Raw genomic sequence first — 17619 nt, forward strand, 5'->3', positions numbered from 1 at the left:
AAAGGGTGGCAGCATGCATCCCTGGCCCCGAGATTGATATCATGGTCTTGACTTTCAATTTTTCTTTCAAATCTTAGCCGATTAATCCTTCCCGCCAAACCTATCGACTTCTTCTACGTCGCTTCAGGCCCGCTACAAAGCCCCCCCACCAGATCAGATCGTGCATCTTCTGCATTTGTACACAGGCGCCCTTGCGTATGATTTCAAGCGAGTCGGGTCTGTTGAATACCAAGGATCGATCGTCTAGTAACTTTAATTTCATGAGTAGCGAATATGTTGACCCGGCGGTGACCATATGCTGGCCAAACACCATGTAGTACGGGGTAGTCCCTATACTAGCATGAGACGCGGATCTTAGCGCACATGAAATGCGACTTAGGTGCTTGTCCCAATCCTTCTGATCGGTTCGTAGGTACGCCCTGATCCCGCTAATCACTGACCGGTTCACACGCTCAGAGGCGTTCGCTTGCGGTGAATGCACGGCCGTTAAAGTGTGTGTTATTTCAAACCGACTTAAAAGCTTTCGAAACGTTTCGGATCGGAGCTGGGATCCATTATCAGATACGATTGTTTCGGGAACACCAAACGTCATGAATAATTCAGTTTCGAGATACTTAACCACCACGTCAGCGCTTATTTTCTTGACGGGCTTCAGGAAGATGTATTTCGAGAAGTGGTCCAGTACGATAAAAATGCCTATGTTTCCGCCTCTCGACCTGGGATAAGGTCCCAGGAAATCCACGAACAGTCTTTGAAAGAACCGCTGACTCTCCGGCGCTTTCCCTAACGGAGGTCGAAGAACATAATTCGGGGCTTTGGTCGTCTTACACACGAGACAAGCATTGATGTGTGCTTTTACGTCGGATACTAGACCAGGCCAGAAATAATGTCGCCTTATGCGTTCAATAGTCTTGTGGATTCCTCCGTGGGACGCTAACGAATTGTCGTGAGCGCGCGCAAGCACGTCGGGAACCATTATCTTTGGTATCCACAGCTTCCAAGCGTACTCGTCGTGAACTTGTTCTCCGGTCAGATGTTCAGCGCGACGGTACACAAATCCCTTATCCGTTTTTAAGTCAGGCAGCTGGTCCTGGTTAGCCTGGACCTTCTGTACTAAATCCGTATATTCGGACGATAAGAAGTGTTTAGAAGATAAATCGACCAACGACCCATCAGGTGAATCCAAAGCTGCTACTTCAGCTTCGTTGACCCGGGACAAAAAATCGGGTACTACGTTCTGCGCACCTTTACGATGTTCGATCTTGAATCGATACCTCTGCAGAGCAATGGCCCAACGAGCTAACCGGGAACTTAGATCTGTGTTGGACATAAGCCATTTTAACGAGGCGTGATCGGTTATGATCGTGAACTCATGACCTTCCACGTATGCTCTGAAGTTCTTCAAAGATACTATTGCCGCCAAGCATTCCTGCTCCGTCTCAGTGTAATTACGTTGCGCTCTGTTCAACTTCTTTGAAACGAAGGCAATAGGGCATTCGTCTCCCTCTTTGGACAACTGTACTAATACTCCTCCCACTCCTGTTTTGCTGGCGTCGCAATGAATGTCGAAAGGTTTTGTAAAATCTGGACTTCTCAGTACCGGGGCTTCACAGAGACATTGCTTCAAGGCGTCAAAAGCTTTTACCGCTTCATCCGTCAAAGTGAATTTCCGTTTGGTGGTCATGACGTCCGTTAATGGAGCAGAGAGCGAAGCGAAATTTGGTACGAATTTACGATACCATCCACATAAACCCATAAAACTTCTCAGTCCCTTTAGAGTTTTGGGTAAGGGATAACTGGTGATCGCCTTGATCTTCTCGGGATCTGTCCGGATACCCCCATCTCCTATGACATGACCTAGGTAACGCACTCGTCGCATGCAGAAATGACTTTTAGCAATATTGATCGTCAATCCTGCTTGTTTCAGATGCCTAGATATCTCTGACAAAACCTCTAGGTGCTTTTCAAAATTCGAGGAAACAACTAATAAATCGTCTAAATAAACGAATACTTCGTTCCGCAACCGGGCTGGAACTACTTTATCCATTAAGCGAGACATGGTGCTGGTGGCATTACACAATCCAAACGGCATTACCTTGAATTGGTACAGAGGCCTACCCGGAACCGTAAACGCGGTCTTATCACGAGACTTGAGCTGTAACGGTACTTGCCAGTAGGCGTCCTTCAAATCGAGACTCGTGATGTATTCTGGCTTCGGCAGTCAGCTAAGAATGCCACTAATCTGAGGCAAAGGATAAGCGTCCTTTTCTGTGAAACCGTTTACCTTTCGACAATCTAAGCAGATCCGAACCTTTCCGGGCTTAGTAACCATTACTATCGGTGAGGACCACGGACTGTCCGATTCCTCAATCACACCTAACTGTAACATCCGGTCTATTTCGGTATACATGGCCTTTTCAACGGCTGGCGAAACAGGAAAATGCCTTTGTTTTACTGGCTTGGCATTTCCTACGTCGATCACGTGTGTGATTAAGTTCGTTTTACCTAAGCCATTTACAGCGAACGAGGGATAAGCGTCTATGACCTTGGACAGTTGGTCCTTTTGGGTTCTGGTTAACGAATGTTGTTCCTCACTATCCTTCGTTGGCGGAGCCTCTATTTCTGATACCCGCAACCTACTAGGCAGTAAATCGTATAAATTCCAGAAATCAATTCCGAGATATAGGTCATGTTTCAATGAAGAATCAAATAAATCTCTAGTGACTTTTTATCACCTCCGTATTCGATGTCTATCCTCATTTTCCCTGCTATCCGTTGTGCTCTTCCATTCGCCTTTTCCGTGATTCTCTTGTAAGGTACGTTTCCGCACATCACTTCGCTCGCTAAGTTACCTCCTATACAGCTGATGGACGCTCCTGAATCCAGCAAACCGTATACTGTGCGGTCTAACAGTTGAATCGGTAAAAACGGACGAGGATCTCTAGCCATTTCAGAGAGAGCGCTTAGATACGCCACACCTGATTTACTTTTCTTTACTTCTTGCCAGAATCGAATCATTCGCTTCTTTCCCCGAGATTTATTCTTCCCTACGGTCTCTGGTAATTCACAGCCAGTTAAAATTTTGTTTGATCCGAGTTTGCAATCCAACGCTAAATCATTGTTGCTTTTTTGAAAGTCCGGTGTAATCATCAGTGATGTCACTGTTGTTGGCTCCGAAGTTTATCGGTGTTTGTGCCTTGATGGCGAAGCACACTCGAAGTCTTCAGTTTGTACTGCGACTTCGGCGTGCTGGACTTGGAGTTTTTTGTACACTTTTCGCAACTTGGTTTATAAGTGTTCGCGGCTCCACAGCCGTAACAAAAAACTTTTCGTTCTGAAACGCAATTTTGATATCTGTGACCGGTCTGCTGACAGTTCCAGCAGATTAACGAGATGGCTTCTACCGCCAACTCCCTCTCGGTGTCTGAGTCTTCTCGTAGCTCCCGATCTAGCAGTAGTTCTGATACTTCACGTCGAAATGGAACAGCTTTGGTATACCCATTCGTACTTTTGACGTCTTCTAAAAACATCTCCCGCCTGCGGCACACTTCCCTGAGCTCCTGTACACTTTTTAAATCGATATTCAACAGCTCATGGCGAATTTCCGGACGCAGGTTGTTCTTTAATACACGGACCAACTTCCGAATGGTCCAGGGTACTTCCAACTGATCGGTCAAGTTAGAGATGCTATCGTAAAAACTATCGAAAGTCTCGCTTGCCCTTTGCTTTCGGTTTCGGATCAGCTCTTCGATGTCGACGTCATCTTTTTCTTGGCGAAACTGAAGTCGTAAGGCAGCACATAAAGTATTCCATTGAACTTCAACTACGGCCTTGTGATGTCGCCAGTAGAACTCGTTAGCTTTGCCTTCAAACAAAACACTCACATTCCGGCAAAGCACGGAAAAATTTCCTTCCAAAGTTTGATGGGTCAATGCCTCTACTCTATATATGAAGTTATCTATCGATACTCCGACTCCCGAGAACTTAATTTTCCAGCCATTAAGTATATGGACTACTTTGTCCGGTCTCTGGGATAAATCAGAAAAACCGCTTCTCAATAGTGACGGATGAGCTATGCTTTGGGGTTCTAGTCTATGGCCAGGACTAGTTCCCTCACCATAGTTGGTTGCTTGCAACTGCTCGGACAACGGCGTTGAAGAACGGTCTAAAGCTGCGGTGACAGTGGACTGACTTGAGGTTCGGGTTAACTGTTGCATTGAATCAACTACCGAGCTTTGAATCAGTTCTGCCATTCGTTTGCTTAGTGAAGTGAGCAATCTCTGTTCCATTGCCACCAGATCTATATTTTTAGAAGAACTCGCTTCTTCTCCCCCTTTGGCACGTTCCTTAGACTGAGCGCGAGTATTTTGCGCTACTACCTTCGGCACCGCCCCGCTTACAGTTCTACACCTGCCTTTACATTCCGGGCAAACATTGCTAGTCTTTAAGTGGGTGGTCATACAGGGAAGATGGAACACGTGCTCGCAAACCGATCGGAATACCTCATCCGTGGTCAGTATGGCTTTCTGGCACAGCGCGCACAGCGGGCTGACGCCTTCACCTGCCCCTTGGGCTTCCTTTCCGGGAGATCTGTCCAAACCCATGGCCAGAAATACTATACTCAAAGTCGTGCCTATAATTCTTCCTAACTTTGTTGTATTCACCTACAATTCCGATAATAACTTTAATACCAATGATGAACTCAATTGACTAACTTGAACTCACTTGAACTAACTTTAACTAACTTGGACTAGCTTGAACTCAATGCAGCTACGCAGCGAATCGTAAGGTCCTAATCATACAACCGATATCTCCCTCACCACGGAAAAAGATTAGAGTTACTACTCTCAAGTAAATCGCTTGGTCGTGGGCAGTCAGGAATCTCCAGACTTATTCCTCAAAACGAACGATGTTCCCGTCAGCAGCTCACACCGCAGCGGACAGACAACTGTTCAACAACGGTTTGTCGGTTTTCCAGCTTTCGATGGCTACCTCTAATGCTTCTTCAGAAAAATCAACCGAAGATTTTCTCCAGCGACCGTGGATAAAGAGACTCTCGAAAGCTGTCTATTTATTTTCCGACGCGGCAGCGTAAAAGAACCAATCTAACATTGAACACCAATAAGCCAATGACGCGGCACTCTCTACAGGGTCAGGTGGTCAACCGGAGTCGATCTCGTCCTGCAATTCCTCTGCTTAAAGTGGCCTAACGTCGCTTGCATATTTGGAAAAATCGTCACCGAACCAGTAATCCGCGGTCAGAAGGGAATACGGGTATTCTCTCTATCTGTCTTCCAAGCGGACTCTAACACGGCAATAACTCCTCCGGAAAATAAAAGCGGAAAATTTAGAAAAGGGAAAAAATCAAAGAATCTATATAATCATCCAGGAGTCCCCGTGGAATATTTCGAAGTACCCACTGGGGCCCCACGTTGGGCGCCACTTTTAAAATTATTAATAATTATAACTGTAACGTGCAACGAGTCCTGTTCGAAAACGGGCGTTACGATTTGAGAGAGCTGGGCACGCTAATAATCATCCGGCTCTAGCTCGTCGGCTTTGGGGTTGGAGTTGTTGCTCCCTCAGATCAACCCAGACTCGAGGCTTCAATTACCAATAATATTGCCAGAATTTAGCGTGCTGCGACTTGTGCTAGAACGGTAGATTTGACGAGAAGAAGATACGAAGCTAAAGAGGATAGAGAACAGGAAGAGAGAGGGAAGCGAAAGGAAAGAAGGATAAAGAGGAAAGGGAAGTGAGAACCAAGGAAAACGGAGAGACATCGGTGTATATGTCCGCAGATGTTATGCGGAGTCTGAACCCTGCCTTTGGTCATCCTCACGGAATAGCCGATCTTCGATGACCCCTTTTGACCTTTTACGAAAACGCGCGAGCTAGCATTGAGTCCATTTTGTTCTTTTATCTAAACTTCAACATTATTTCCTCAACACAAAAATTAAATCCGATATGGCAACATAGTAAATGATCTTAATAACTACTAAAAATAGGTGATTCGTAATGGTTGGGTATATAAAGATATTTGATAATGTATTGAGTATATATATAATAAGACTGTAATTCGAGTTAAATTCTAATTATATTCATAAATTTCGCTTTTCGCATAACATGGGGAAATCATTAAATACTTTAGTTCGTTATTTTCGCTTTTCGCACAAATGTGGAAAAATCATTAAATCTTTTAACTTCGGAATGAGTCGAAAATCAAAGAGGCGGTCTGGCTGACAAAACGTGATCTCCTATGCGGAGTTCAGTCGATGACTGGATGCAGATGGCATCTCTAATTAGCCAACGATCAGATCGCTCAAGGCAAAGCCTCAATAGGCAGGGGCCAGAGGTTTCAAATTCGCGAGGTTGGGCAAGGATCAGTGGGTGTTCAAAACTACGTACATTTCAACTTTTGGAAGGTATGCTTACTCACTCACTGTTCGCGAGGTTGGGCAAGGATCAGTTGGTTTTCAAAACTACGTACATTTCAACTTTTGGAAGGTATGCTTACTCACTCACTGTTCAATTTCCAACGACGAAAGATCGATCTTCCGGCGTAGGCTGAAAACAAGCGTTAATTCGGAAAGGTGGTTTACAGTACGAAGACTCTATCTCTTGCTACAACTCAGAATTCCCAACTTCGACCTACTCCTTGTATGTGGAGCCACAGAACTTTTGGGGGAATTTTCTCCCTGACAATTCAATCCGAACTTAACTGACAACAATAGCTTGTGAATATTTGTAAAGATTGCTTAAGCATGATATGAGTTTAACGAATGTGTAACGAAAATGAATTAAACTAGCGATGTCTTAACAATACTTATAACTGCAAATTCTGAACACATTTCCCGAACTCCCAGGGGGAACTTGAACGTTAATGAGGTTGGCTGATAATTATTCTTCATGAATATACAAATTTTGTGAGATTTTTATACTTTAAACATTAGGATGGTAATAGACGAGGCTAGCCTCCGCTGAACCCTATGATTTGGTGAATTGTGCTCCCTGAAGCTGCTGGAAGAGGAATCCTGGACAGAGTCGGGGCGAAGAGGACAGCCGAAGGCGGAGAATTCTGCCTCTGTTTGGCCGACGATTGGGCAACCAGGAAGACGATGGCCGCAGTTGGCTTCATCACTGCAGCATGGTCTGCGCTCGGGCAACCGAGAAAACGAAGGCCGCAGGTGGCTTTAGCATTGCAGCATCCCTGATTTGCTCCTGCTTCTTCTTCACGCGCCTTGGCGCGCGCTGCTGTTTAACCCTGTCTAGGGTGCTCCTCGCAGGCGAAGGGTCCCAAGCGGGAAGGCGTTTGCTTATTCCAGCCCCCGGCTGACTGCGCTCTGCGGCTTACTTAGCCGGCGACTGGACGATGGGGTGCGTTTAAATAGCGTGGGTCGCTGCCCCACGCAATAAGCGAAAGACCGTCCGATCTTTGAAGCTGTGGCGTCTTTCCTCCGAGCAGGATCTGTCGCGAGACTCCCGTGCCCCGTCACTCCACTTGTACGAGCAAGGGAATCAGCGGTTGCGTGAGCTGCAGAAAATCAGATGAAAACCTGTTCTGTGGATTTTTCCAATCGCACTCACCCAAAATATCGCGATCAACCGAAAGGTATGTCTTTTCCGTACCGTGTCGAGTTGTTTCACAATGGAATTTTCCTATGATGGCACTTCTTACAAAAGATTCGTTTGCGCGCCCACCCGTTCTCGACGAGATCTTTAACCGGAAAAGGAATTTGACATGGCCTGTCAGATGTCCAAAGCATCTCTGCGCGTTAACGGGTCAAAGTAACCCTGCGCCTGTTAACAGGTCAAAGTAACCCTGTGCCTGTCAAAGGGTGGCAGCATGCATCCCTGGCCCCGAGATCGATATCATGGTCTTGACTTTCAATTTTTCTTTCAAATCTTAGCCGATTAATCCTTCCCGCCAAATCTATCGACTTCTTCTACGTCGCTTCAGGCCCGCTACATGTGTGTCTGTTTTTGGCTATTCTAGCAATCACCAACGCACTGCATTCGATTTGAATTTGTCAGGCCGTATGATTTTGCAAGTGTGTATGGCAGCATTTTTATTCGTTTATGTTTTATTTAATGGCTTTGATGGCGGCAGCGTCCGTTGTTCATTTTTGTTGTGGCATGCGAGTGATATGCATACCTGCCCCGTATGATAAAGATTTTCGCCGTAATGTTTAGCCCGATAGTGTCCCGTGAATGCTATCCGGCGATTGCCTAAGCGCTCTCGGCGATACGCGTCGGTACCCCCGACCTCCGTAGTAATTCTTAGTTCGACAGCGTCCCGTAAGTGCTATCCGGCGATTGCCTAGGAATTCTCGGCGATGCCTGTCGATATCCCCGACTCCCGTAGTAATTCTTAGTTCGGCGGCGTCCCGTAAGTGCTATCCGGCGATTGCCTAGGCATTCTCGGCGATACTTGTCGGTATTTCCGCATAGCAAAGTTCCCCTTTCCGCGTCGTAGTAATTCTTAGGCCGACAGGGTCCCGTAAGTACCGTCCGGCGATAGCCTAGGTACTCTCGGCGATACTTGCCGGTATTTCCGCATAGCAAAGTCCCCTTTCCGCGTCGTAGTAATTCTTAGGCCGACAGGGTCCCGTAAGTACCGTCCGGCGATAGCCTAGGTACTCTCGGCGATACTTGTCGGTATTCCCGCATAGCAAAGTTCCCCTTTCCGCGTCGTAGTAATTCTTAGGCCGACAGGGTCCCGTGAGTACCGTCCGGCGATAGCCTAGGTACTCTCGGCGATACTTGCCGGTATTTCCGCATAGCAAAGTCCCCTTTCCGCGTCGTAGTAATTCTTAGGCCGACAGGGTCCCGTAAGTACCGTCCGGCGATAGCCTAGGTACTCTCGGCGATACTTGTCGGTATTCCCGCATAGCATAGTCCCCCTTTCCACTTCGTAGTAACTCTCAGGCCGGCGGGGTCCCGTAAGTACTGTCCGGCGATAGCCTAGGTACTCTCGGCGACACCTGTCGGTATTATCACATAGTAAAGACCTCCGTATTGATTCTGAGTTCGGTGGGGCCCTGAAGGCGCTATTCGGCGATAACCGGAGTGTTCTCGGTGAAACCAACTGCCCCGTCCCACGCTACGATCGCCCCCGTCCGCGGGACTGCGGCCCCGTCCCCCATCGTCGGTCCGAAATACGGAGTCCCGGCAAATTATAAATATTGCTGTAATTTCGACCCTGGAGTAGACTGAGATATGTACCCCAGCCCAGGATCGCTTCCTTACAAAAGATAAGGTAACACTAGACTTAACATTAACATGTGTTTTCTTTTACAATGGATTGCGTCTTTTCAGTCGGTTCCCGTCCTCGGAGCGGGCTTCATATAAGTGGCGGCGCAAGGCTGATCCTCATATCAGCATCAGCATAGGCCCTGTAGTTGGCTGGGTGCGTACCGCCGCAACTTTGGCATTTAGCTGGGTGCGGTGGACGAAACCACCGCACTTTACACAGACGAAGCCGCGTTGACAGAAGTTGTTAAACCGCCGCAACTTTGGCATTTAGCTGGGTGCGGTGGACGAAACCACCGCACTTTACACAGACGAAGCCGCGTTGACAGAAGTTGTTAAACCGCCGCAACTTTGGCATTTAGCTGGGTGCGGTGGACGAAACCACCGCACTTTACACAGGCGAAGCCGCGTTGACAGTAGTTGTGTGTGGTTTAAGAAATCTTTGTGTTTTATGATTCTCTTTGTGGTTTGTGATTTGAATATATGTTTAGTGGCGCACAGAATTTTAATTTACATTGTCGAGAAAGAGGAAATAAAGCTTGTCGGTAGTGGTTGGGAAGGGGAATGTGAATGTGTGTGGGGCGAGTTGGGAAAATGGCTGCTTGACAATGTTTCGGCATTTTTATGTATTCCTTATTGGCGTTAATTAAGAATTTTTAACAGTTTAGTTGGGCGGCAAACAAGTTAAGGGGCTCGTTAGTCGCCCGACGTGTCACACCGCTTCATCTGCCTCGTCGATCATCTGTAACTGTATCTGTATCTGTACAAAGGAGCCTAGAATTTCTTAGATCTGTGTTCTTCTACCATCCTCTACATGGATTGGTTCCACATTAATCCTAAAGATGCACAAATTTTATAGCTTGAACAAAAAAAAAAAAACACATACAATAATCGCATATCACATATTATGTTTTGTGTGGAGAGGGGGAGGGTTCCAAAGTATTTACACGGTCCAATGTTTGCACGGGTAATATAATGGAGATTCTCTTGGTAAAGATTTTATTCGTAATTTATTCGCCCAACTATCGAGAAAGACTCGCGTGTGCCGTACGATACGATCCATTACGATACGATATCGTCTGTATATATATGTATGTATATTGATGTGTGCATATGTATGTACAATCCGAAGAGAGGATTATTCTTGTTTTGTTCTCTTTCCTAGATGATAATATCGTATCAGTGGTTCTGGAAGCGGGTGCTTAAACCTACGACGAAAGCTATAATCCAGTGGATGGGTCGGAATAGGTGTCCTGTTCCTCCGCTCAGACATAGACCTCTCCTGTCTTGGCCTCGGGACTGTGTTTGGCGAGGGTTGAGGTAGCACTCGTGGCCGTTGCCGTTGCCGTGGCGCCGCTCTGGGGCAGGGCGATCGTGCCACCGGATGAAGAGTTGTCCACTGTATCCACTGTGGGGGCTCCTGCCGAACGCACCGAGGAGCGCACTGTGGGGTCCTGCAGGTTGAAGCTCAGACTGAAGCTGTTGTTCCGCGAAATGTTGCCGTTGCCGCTGCCGTTCAGGGGCTTCACGGACAGGAGGGCCGTGGTGGTGATGCCGCCGCCGCCGCCTGCACCCGGCCCCACGGTCATGCCGTTGCTGGAGCCACTGTTGCTGTAGCCGTCCTGCTCCTGGGCCAGGTCCACGATGGACAGGGACGAGGGGAAGCGCTGAATGGAGAGCGAGACGGGGATCGTGGTGATGACGTCATTGGGCTCGTAGCCACTGGCCGTTGTCGTGATGGTCGGCAGCTGGGCGTTCGCCGCGATGGGAAGGATGCTCAGGGTCCCCGTGGGAATGGTGTACCCGCCGCCGCTGCTGTTGGCCATCGTGAAGGGAAACGACAGCGTGGTGATGTTCGTGGCAGCGGAGAGGGCTACGGAATCGAGAATCGAAGGGAGAGAGATTGTGGTTGGAGTATCTGAATCTGCATCTGCGGGAGAATCTGTGCCCGGTACTCACTGCTGTGAGCTCGCTGTAAATGATGACCACTGCGGGCAGGGTCAACGCCTTGACGCAGCACATGAGGAACCCAAAGAAAAGCCACGCGATCTCCCCGCAGGTGGAGAAGCGGAAGAGCTGCAGGAAGCTGATCGGCTGTGTGGGCTCCAGTCCTGCGGCCACCGGCGCCTCATCCAGGGACTTGCCATCGGTTGTCGTCGTGCCAGAAGCCTCGTCCATCTATCGGTACGACGAAGGACGGAGGAATAGTGTTACTCGAGCCAAGACCCGCGATTTATTCACAGACACGGACAGAGACAGACGGCACGCAAAGGTTAATTCAATTACTGCCACACTCTCAGAGGCATGTATCTGTATCTGTGGCTGTGGCAGGGGTACAGCAGCTACTTTGTATCTTTTGCCATAGTTCTCTCTCATTGACCCGCGGGGTTAACGAGTAATAGAATCTACCGTTTATTATTGGACATTCCAACGCCAATTTGGAGCGATTCGATTCGATGCCCTTTCAGAGGCCCGTACAGAAATCTGTGTGGCGCCATTCGCCCCCTGCCCCCTCTCCTTGTCATGGGATGGATGATCACCTTTTAATTGATTTTCCACACTTTGATCCTTCAGATACTGTATCTATGCACTGATTTCTGCAGAAGATCCGTTACTGCTCACTCGGACCGCCCAAGCGCGACTGCTGGAACACCGTCCGCGGAGCCACCCATTTATGTTGATTCCCCGATGTGGATGCTGGACAGAGTACTCGGGCTTGGGCATGAGTACTCGTGAGTGTATCGTATCAATCGCTCGCTTTGGGGTTCACAATTCTAATTGATCTCCGCTTTCCGCTCTTGGGGTAGGTTCCGCCGAAAGAGGCGCTTCAATTTACAATGAGAGCAAAAGAGACATTCTGTAGAGGGTTTTTCTTTTCTTTGCTTTTCTTTTCTTTATTCTTTTTCTTTCATTTGGAGGGTGGAAGGTGCAACAATCTAAAACGGAGGCAGACTCTTGAGCCTCCTGCTGGTGCGCAGCACGAATGGTGCCGGCTGATTTGTACCGGCATTTCCTCCAGCGGGAACGACTTCGGGAGCAGCTACGGGAGCGACTGCGGGAGCGACTCCGACCGACTCGCCTTCATCGTCCGAGCCCCCGAGCATTACGCTGTCCAAAGTAGTGCGGGACGCCCGCAGTGTCATCATGTGCCGGGTGCTGCGTTCGCCCAAGGTGTTGCGCACCTTCAGGCAGCTCTTCTGCGACAGGGTTCTTTTTTTTTCGCCCGTACCCAGGGCGAGGACGCGGCGCTGGCACTCGCCGAATGCCACGGCATGGCTGCTGGTGGGCCCGTCGTCCTCATTGCCGGACCGTTCAAAAATCGTCTCGAGACCGGTGGGCCTCGACTTTGCGATGGTCTGCGATGGCGCCTGAGAACCGGTGGTCGGCGTCAGGCTGGGCTTCTTGGCCAGGCGGCTGGGACTAAGACTGTGCCTGGCGGCGCTCTGGCTCTTGCTCTTGCAGGCGCGCGGCGGCATTTGGCGCCGAACCATAGTCGGGGTTGCCACAGATCCTGTATCCCCCGGTATACTCCCGGCTGAAATGAGACGAAATGAGAAATGAGTTACGACTTTTATTTGAGTCCGATGGCCGCAGAACCGAGTACTTCCTTTACCTTTAGCTTTGCCTTCAAGTTTTTTCTTTGCAGGCATTTCTCGTATCTTTTTCCGGCTTTTCCGTCTCCTGGGTAAACCTTTCGACTTCTCAAACGAGCAACGAGCAACGAGCCTCTTTGGGTTGAGGGCTCTCAGTGCTCCACAGGGGAGGGGCTGAGAGGCTGGGGTGTGAGCCGCCAGCAACCAAGCGCGTTGCTTTATTAATATTTGTGGGCAGTATATGTCTTAATTTAATTTATGTACATTTTTGTGTTTGTTTTACAATTCAACTTTAAACGACACTCAAACACACACTAGTACATTTGATGGCACATTAATTTACAAACATATAATCTGCAGCAACGAAACACTTGTAACCTCGACTAGGCCCGCAGCCAGATGAGAGATCGCCGGCCAGATGAGGCCAAAACTCAGGGTGGAGTTGACGATCGGCAGCGGTGGACGTAGACATCCTACGCCCACAGCCAGGAAAAATCTGCTCCCAGCACGTGCCAATATCAGCCTGTTTCAAAAGTCGCTGGAACGGTTGATCAATCTCAACACCGAGATTAGAATAGCGCAGGACATTGATGACGTCGTTGACTTGTTTTTGGACAATATACGGGTAGCAGCAGCAGCAGCAACAACACAACATCAACAGCAGCATCCAAACTCACATCGAAGATGGCCACAGCAGCGACAGCATCAACATCAGCAGCGGTCACAGCAACATCACCGGCACCATCACTTAAGCTGGACGTGGCTACTAGCGAGCTGCTTTCCAACAAACAGCAGTGCAAGAGGATCTGGCTGGCGACTCGCACCATCGAAGCCAGACGAAACTACAGGGCGGCGCAAAATCGTCTTAATAAGGGGCTCACAATCCTGAAAAACAAAAATATCAACAAACTGTTCACAGGGATTGACAACAAAGACCGCTATCAAATGCAGAAACTTTGGAAACTGACCAGCACAATCAAAAGACAGCCGCAGCCAAACTGGCCACTGAGGCTGCCAACTATGACTGGAGGCAAGGCAAGTGTCTCGTGGACAAAGTCAACAGCCGAGACAGCCGATGCCTTTGCTACTCACCTGGAGGAGAGATTCAGCCCGATACTATCCAATTCAGATGAAGAGCGGACCGCAATCAACAGAGAGCGTGAGCAGTCAAAACGGCAGAAGCAGCTACAACCAGACCAGGAAATCAGGATTCCCTTCAGACCAGTCACACTGCCTGAGCTGATGCAGATTGTTGATGCATTGGAGCTGTCCAAATCAACTGGGGGCGACAAAATCAATAACAAACTGATTAAAAATTTGCCAAAAAAAGCGCTATTATATTTAATATTAATTTATAACTCCATTTTCAGACTGGGCCACTTTCCAAGTCAGTGGAAACATGCCCAGATTAAAATGATTTTAAAGCCGGGCAAAAACACAGCCGACATGTGTTCCTACCGGCCAATCAGTCTATTATCTGGCCTTTCAAAGATCTTTGAAAAATTGCTGATGGCGAGATTGTTTGAGGTGGAGAATTTTGCCAAGGCCGTACCCAATTACCAATTTGGATTTCGGCGGGAGCATGGCACTGAGCAGCAGCTGGCTCGAGTCACACAATATATCCTCAAGGCGTATGAGAAAAAACAAGTTTGCTCGGCAATTTTTCTGGACATATCCGAAGCTTTTGACCGAGTATGGCATGAAGGGCTGCTGTACAAGTTGAAGAAGCTGCTGCCTTTAAATTTGTACTGCATTCTGGAGAGCTACCTGGCTGAACGCACTTTTTGCGTGAGCTGCGGAGACGATGATCTGTCAAGAATCGGAAAAATATCAGCTGGAGTCCCGCAGGGTAGTGTACTTGGGCCAATACTATACACGATCTATGCCTCGGACATGCCCATGCCTCACCTCATCCCTGACAGCACTGGCTTCCATCCAGAAGGGGAATCAATGCTGCTGTCCACGTATGCCGACGACACGGTGATAATGAGCGCATCTGCAATCCCAAATGTGGCAGTCAAAAATAACCAGCGGTACCTACAACACTTCTCTATATGGGCCAAGAAGTGGTGCATTAACATAAATGCAAAAAAAACCGGACATGTAATATTCACACTGAGGACAATTAGATCAACGGACTTAAGGCAAACGCCGACTATAAATGGACAGGCTGTGCCACTTGACAAATCACACACATATCTGGGCATAAAAATGGACAAAAAACTCACCCTAAGCTCACACATCACGACGCTCTGCACAAAACTCCGATCAAGAGCGGCCAAACTGGAGTGGCTTGCTGGCCCAAAAAGCCGGCTGCTAACGAAATCAAGGCTATCGTCATCAAGCAGCTCATCATGCCCATTTGGCAATATGGTCTTCCGGTTTGGGGCGCACTTACATCCGATTCCCAGCTGCGACGGGTGCAAAGCCTACAAAATAAAATCATTAGACGGGCAATGAAGGCGACAAGGTTCACCAGGAACGATGCCATAAGGCAGACTCACAATCTAGACACAATTGTCGAAGTGTTCCATGCAGCAAGTGGGCGCTTCGCCAACTCCTTGGCTTGCCATGTCAATCCGGAGGCTCGGAAACTATTACTGCAGCCGTATGAGCCACAGCGATTGCAGAGGCCACGATATCTGCAACAGCTGCTCCAACACTTCCGCCCGCTGCAGCCTCAAAATCAGGATCGGAGCAGCCATCAACAACAACATCCAGATCCGGCCATCTCCGAGGAATCGCTTCCAGCGCTGGTCCGTCTCGAAGAGGAGGAGCTGAAAAGAAAGAGACAGGAGGAATCAGACGCCAGGCAATTAAGAAGAATCCAACAACAAAATATCAACGGTTCGATGATAAATTGCTTCAGGAAACGATACCTCAGCGGCCAAACTCCCCGAGAAAGAATAGTGGCTCTTATCTTTGGCCAGCCGCTATCTGTCCAAAGGATAATCCTGCCAGATTACGAGGGGGATCCCGATCCAGTGACGCAGCAGCATACCCAGCAGCAGACTCAGCAACAGACGCAGCAGCAGACTCAGCAACAGATGCAGCAGCAGACGCAGCAGCGGACCCAGCAGCAGACACAGCAGCGGACCCAGCAGCAGACACAGCAAATTCTGGCGAGCAGCAACCTGCAGACGTCACATTATCGTTGCCAGACACGGGCTGCAAGCAGCAGCTCACGCACCCTGGACGACAGCCATCGACGCAATCCGCAAGAGGCACTTCTGGACCACGGACTGGAGCAAGTCCGACGGCGCCTTGAACGGGTGGTCGACGACGACGACGACGACGACGACGACGTCCAAATCATTACCGATGACGACGACGACGACGTCCAAATCATCACCGATGTCCAATCCATCTCAGATGACGACGACCACAACAACGACGATGATGCCGGCCGGCACATTGCACACACCGCCACAGTCACTCCGCACTTTGGTGCAGCACGGCGCCGATTATTGGGACGCCGCAATCCGGCCGCAGCAAGTCCAATATTCCTGTGGTGGACATTGTCGTTGTACCTGGTAAATGAAAAAATGACATTAAAATTTGCAAAATTATCCCCTCCACAGAGCAATTTAAAACGGCACAAAATTCACCTGAAGCGTGTACAAACACGCTTGCGACACCGGGCGACACCCCTAGTTGCTCCTCTGATCCTTCCTCATGGGCGTCACCACGGCATCCGGCCTCCAGAAGGGCTCCGCGGACGAGAGTCATCACGGCTGCTGCTTGGCCATGAATGCAAATTTGGACACGCTTGCGCTGCACACATGGCGCATCCGAATCCACGCAGGGGTGGTTTTCCTGCACTTCATGGCTGCTGGCAACCATCGCCACACAAATTTGGCCGAATCCCGGGCCACCTGGAGGACCACGGCGATCGCTCCATCCACTCTGCACGGCGCTGTGCATTGTCCACGTCTCCTGCCGCACCTTACACACGCGCTCATCCAGCGCCGTACGGTTGCGCACCGTGCCAAACACACTGCTCCAGACGACGACGATGATCCAGTACCTGCAAATAGAAATAAAATATAATTAAATTAGATTAAAATGTAAATAATTGTTCAAATATTGTCAATACTTATCTGTTTGTGACCACTTGCTGATTTATGTACGTTAATCCTGTGATTGACACATAAGGGCTGCCAGACCATTAGTTTCATGCTATAATGTTAATGTTAATGTAATGCTAATGTCAATGTAATGTTAATGTTAACAGCCCGCCAATTTTAAAATCGCATTATTGTTGTAAGTTAAGCTTAAATGTAAATTGCCATGTCCTAGGTAATAAGAAAAAGCTGGAAATAAACTCCGTCAGTAGCAAAACTGGCGGGCGAGAGTGCGCAACGTAGGCGTGCACTTGCATCAAAATTACCTCGAAAAAAAAAAAAAAACAGACGCCTGCTGCCTCTGGCCCACGCACTGGGCGACGACGTCCAGAGCAGCCATTGAGCCGTTCCCAGGCACCACAACAGCAGCAGCTACCCCAGCTGCAACAGCAGCCGCTGCGCGAACAACAACAGCGACAGCAGCAGCAGCAGCAGTTTGCCAACAACCGCTCCCGGCAGAAGATGCAGCCGAAACGCCAATCTTTGGAGGGATCCTGCAGCCAGGCACTGTTGGAGAATACGCAGAGGATGACGCGATTGGAAAAGAGGCTGGAAGTGACGATGTCACTACTCACCTCGCTCATCCAATCCCAGGCAGTGACGGCAACTCCAGCAGTTGCAGTTACATCGGAAAATCCACCAACAATGGC

The 17619-nt window shown here is 48.8% G+C and overlaps 2 protein-coding genes across 2 annotated transcripts; both read right to left on the bottom strand.

The window, feature by feature from the left end:
• Window positions 1–10396: 10396 nt before the first annotated feature.
• Window positions 10397–11314, bottom strand: LOC117195115. Its single transcript, XM_033399768.1, has 2 exons — window positions 11212–11314; window positions 10397–11125 (listed from the first exon to the last, which is right to left on the bottom strand). Exon 2 carries the CDS (start codon window positions 11076–11078, stop codon window positions 10518–10520), a length of 561 nt encoding a protein of 186 aa, XP_033255659.1. The 5' UTR covers window positions 11079–11125; window positions 11212–11314; the 3' UTR covers window positions 10397–10517.
• A 15-nt stretch (window positions 11315–11329) lies between these two features.
• Window positions 11330–12758, bottom strand: LOC117195113. The gene is made up of 2 exons (XM_033399765.1): window positions 11793–12758; window positions 11330–11430 (listed from the first exon to the last, which is right to left on the bottom strand). The coding sequence occupies exon 1, from the start codon at window positions 12741–12743 to the stop codon at window positions 12189–12191; it is 555 nt and encodes a 184-aa protein (XP_033255656.1). The 5' UTR covers window positions 12744–12758; the 3' UTR covers window positions 11330–11430; window positions 11793–12188.
• Between the last annotated feature and the right edge of the window lie 4861 nt (window positions 12759–17619).

Source organism: Drosophila miranda (genome assembly GCF_003369915.1).
Source record: "Drosophila miranda strain MSH22 chromosome Y unlocalized genomic scaffold, D.miranda_PacBio2.1 Contig_Y6_pilon, whole genome shotgun sequence".
Classification (NCBI taxonomy): Eukaryota; Metazoa; Arthropoda; class Insecta; order Diptera; family Drosophilidae; genus Drosophila; species Drosophila miranda.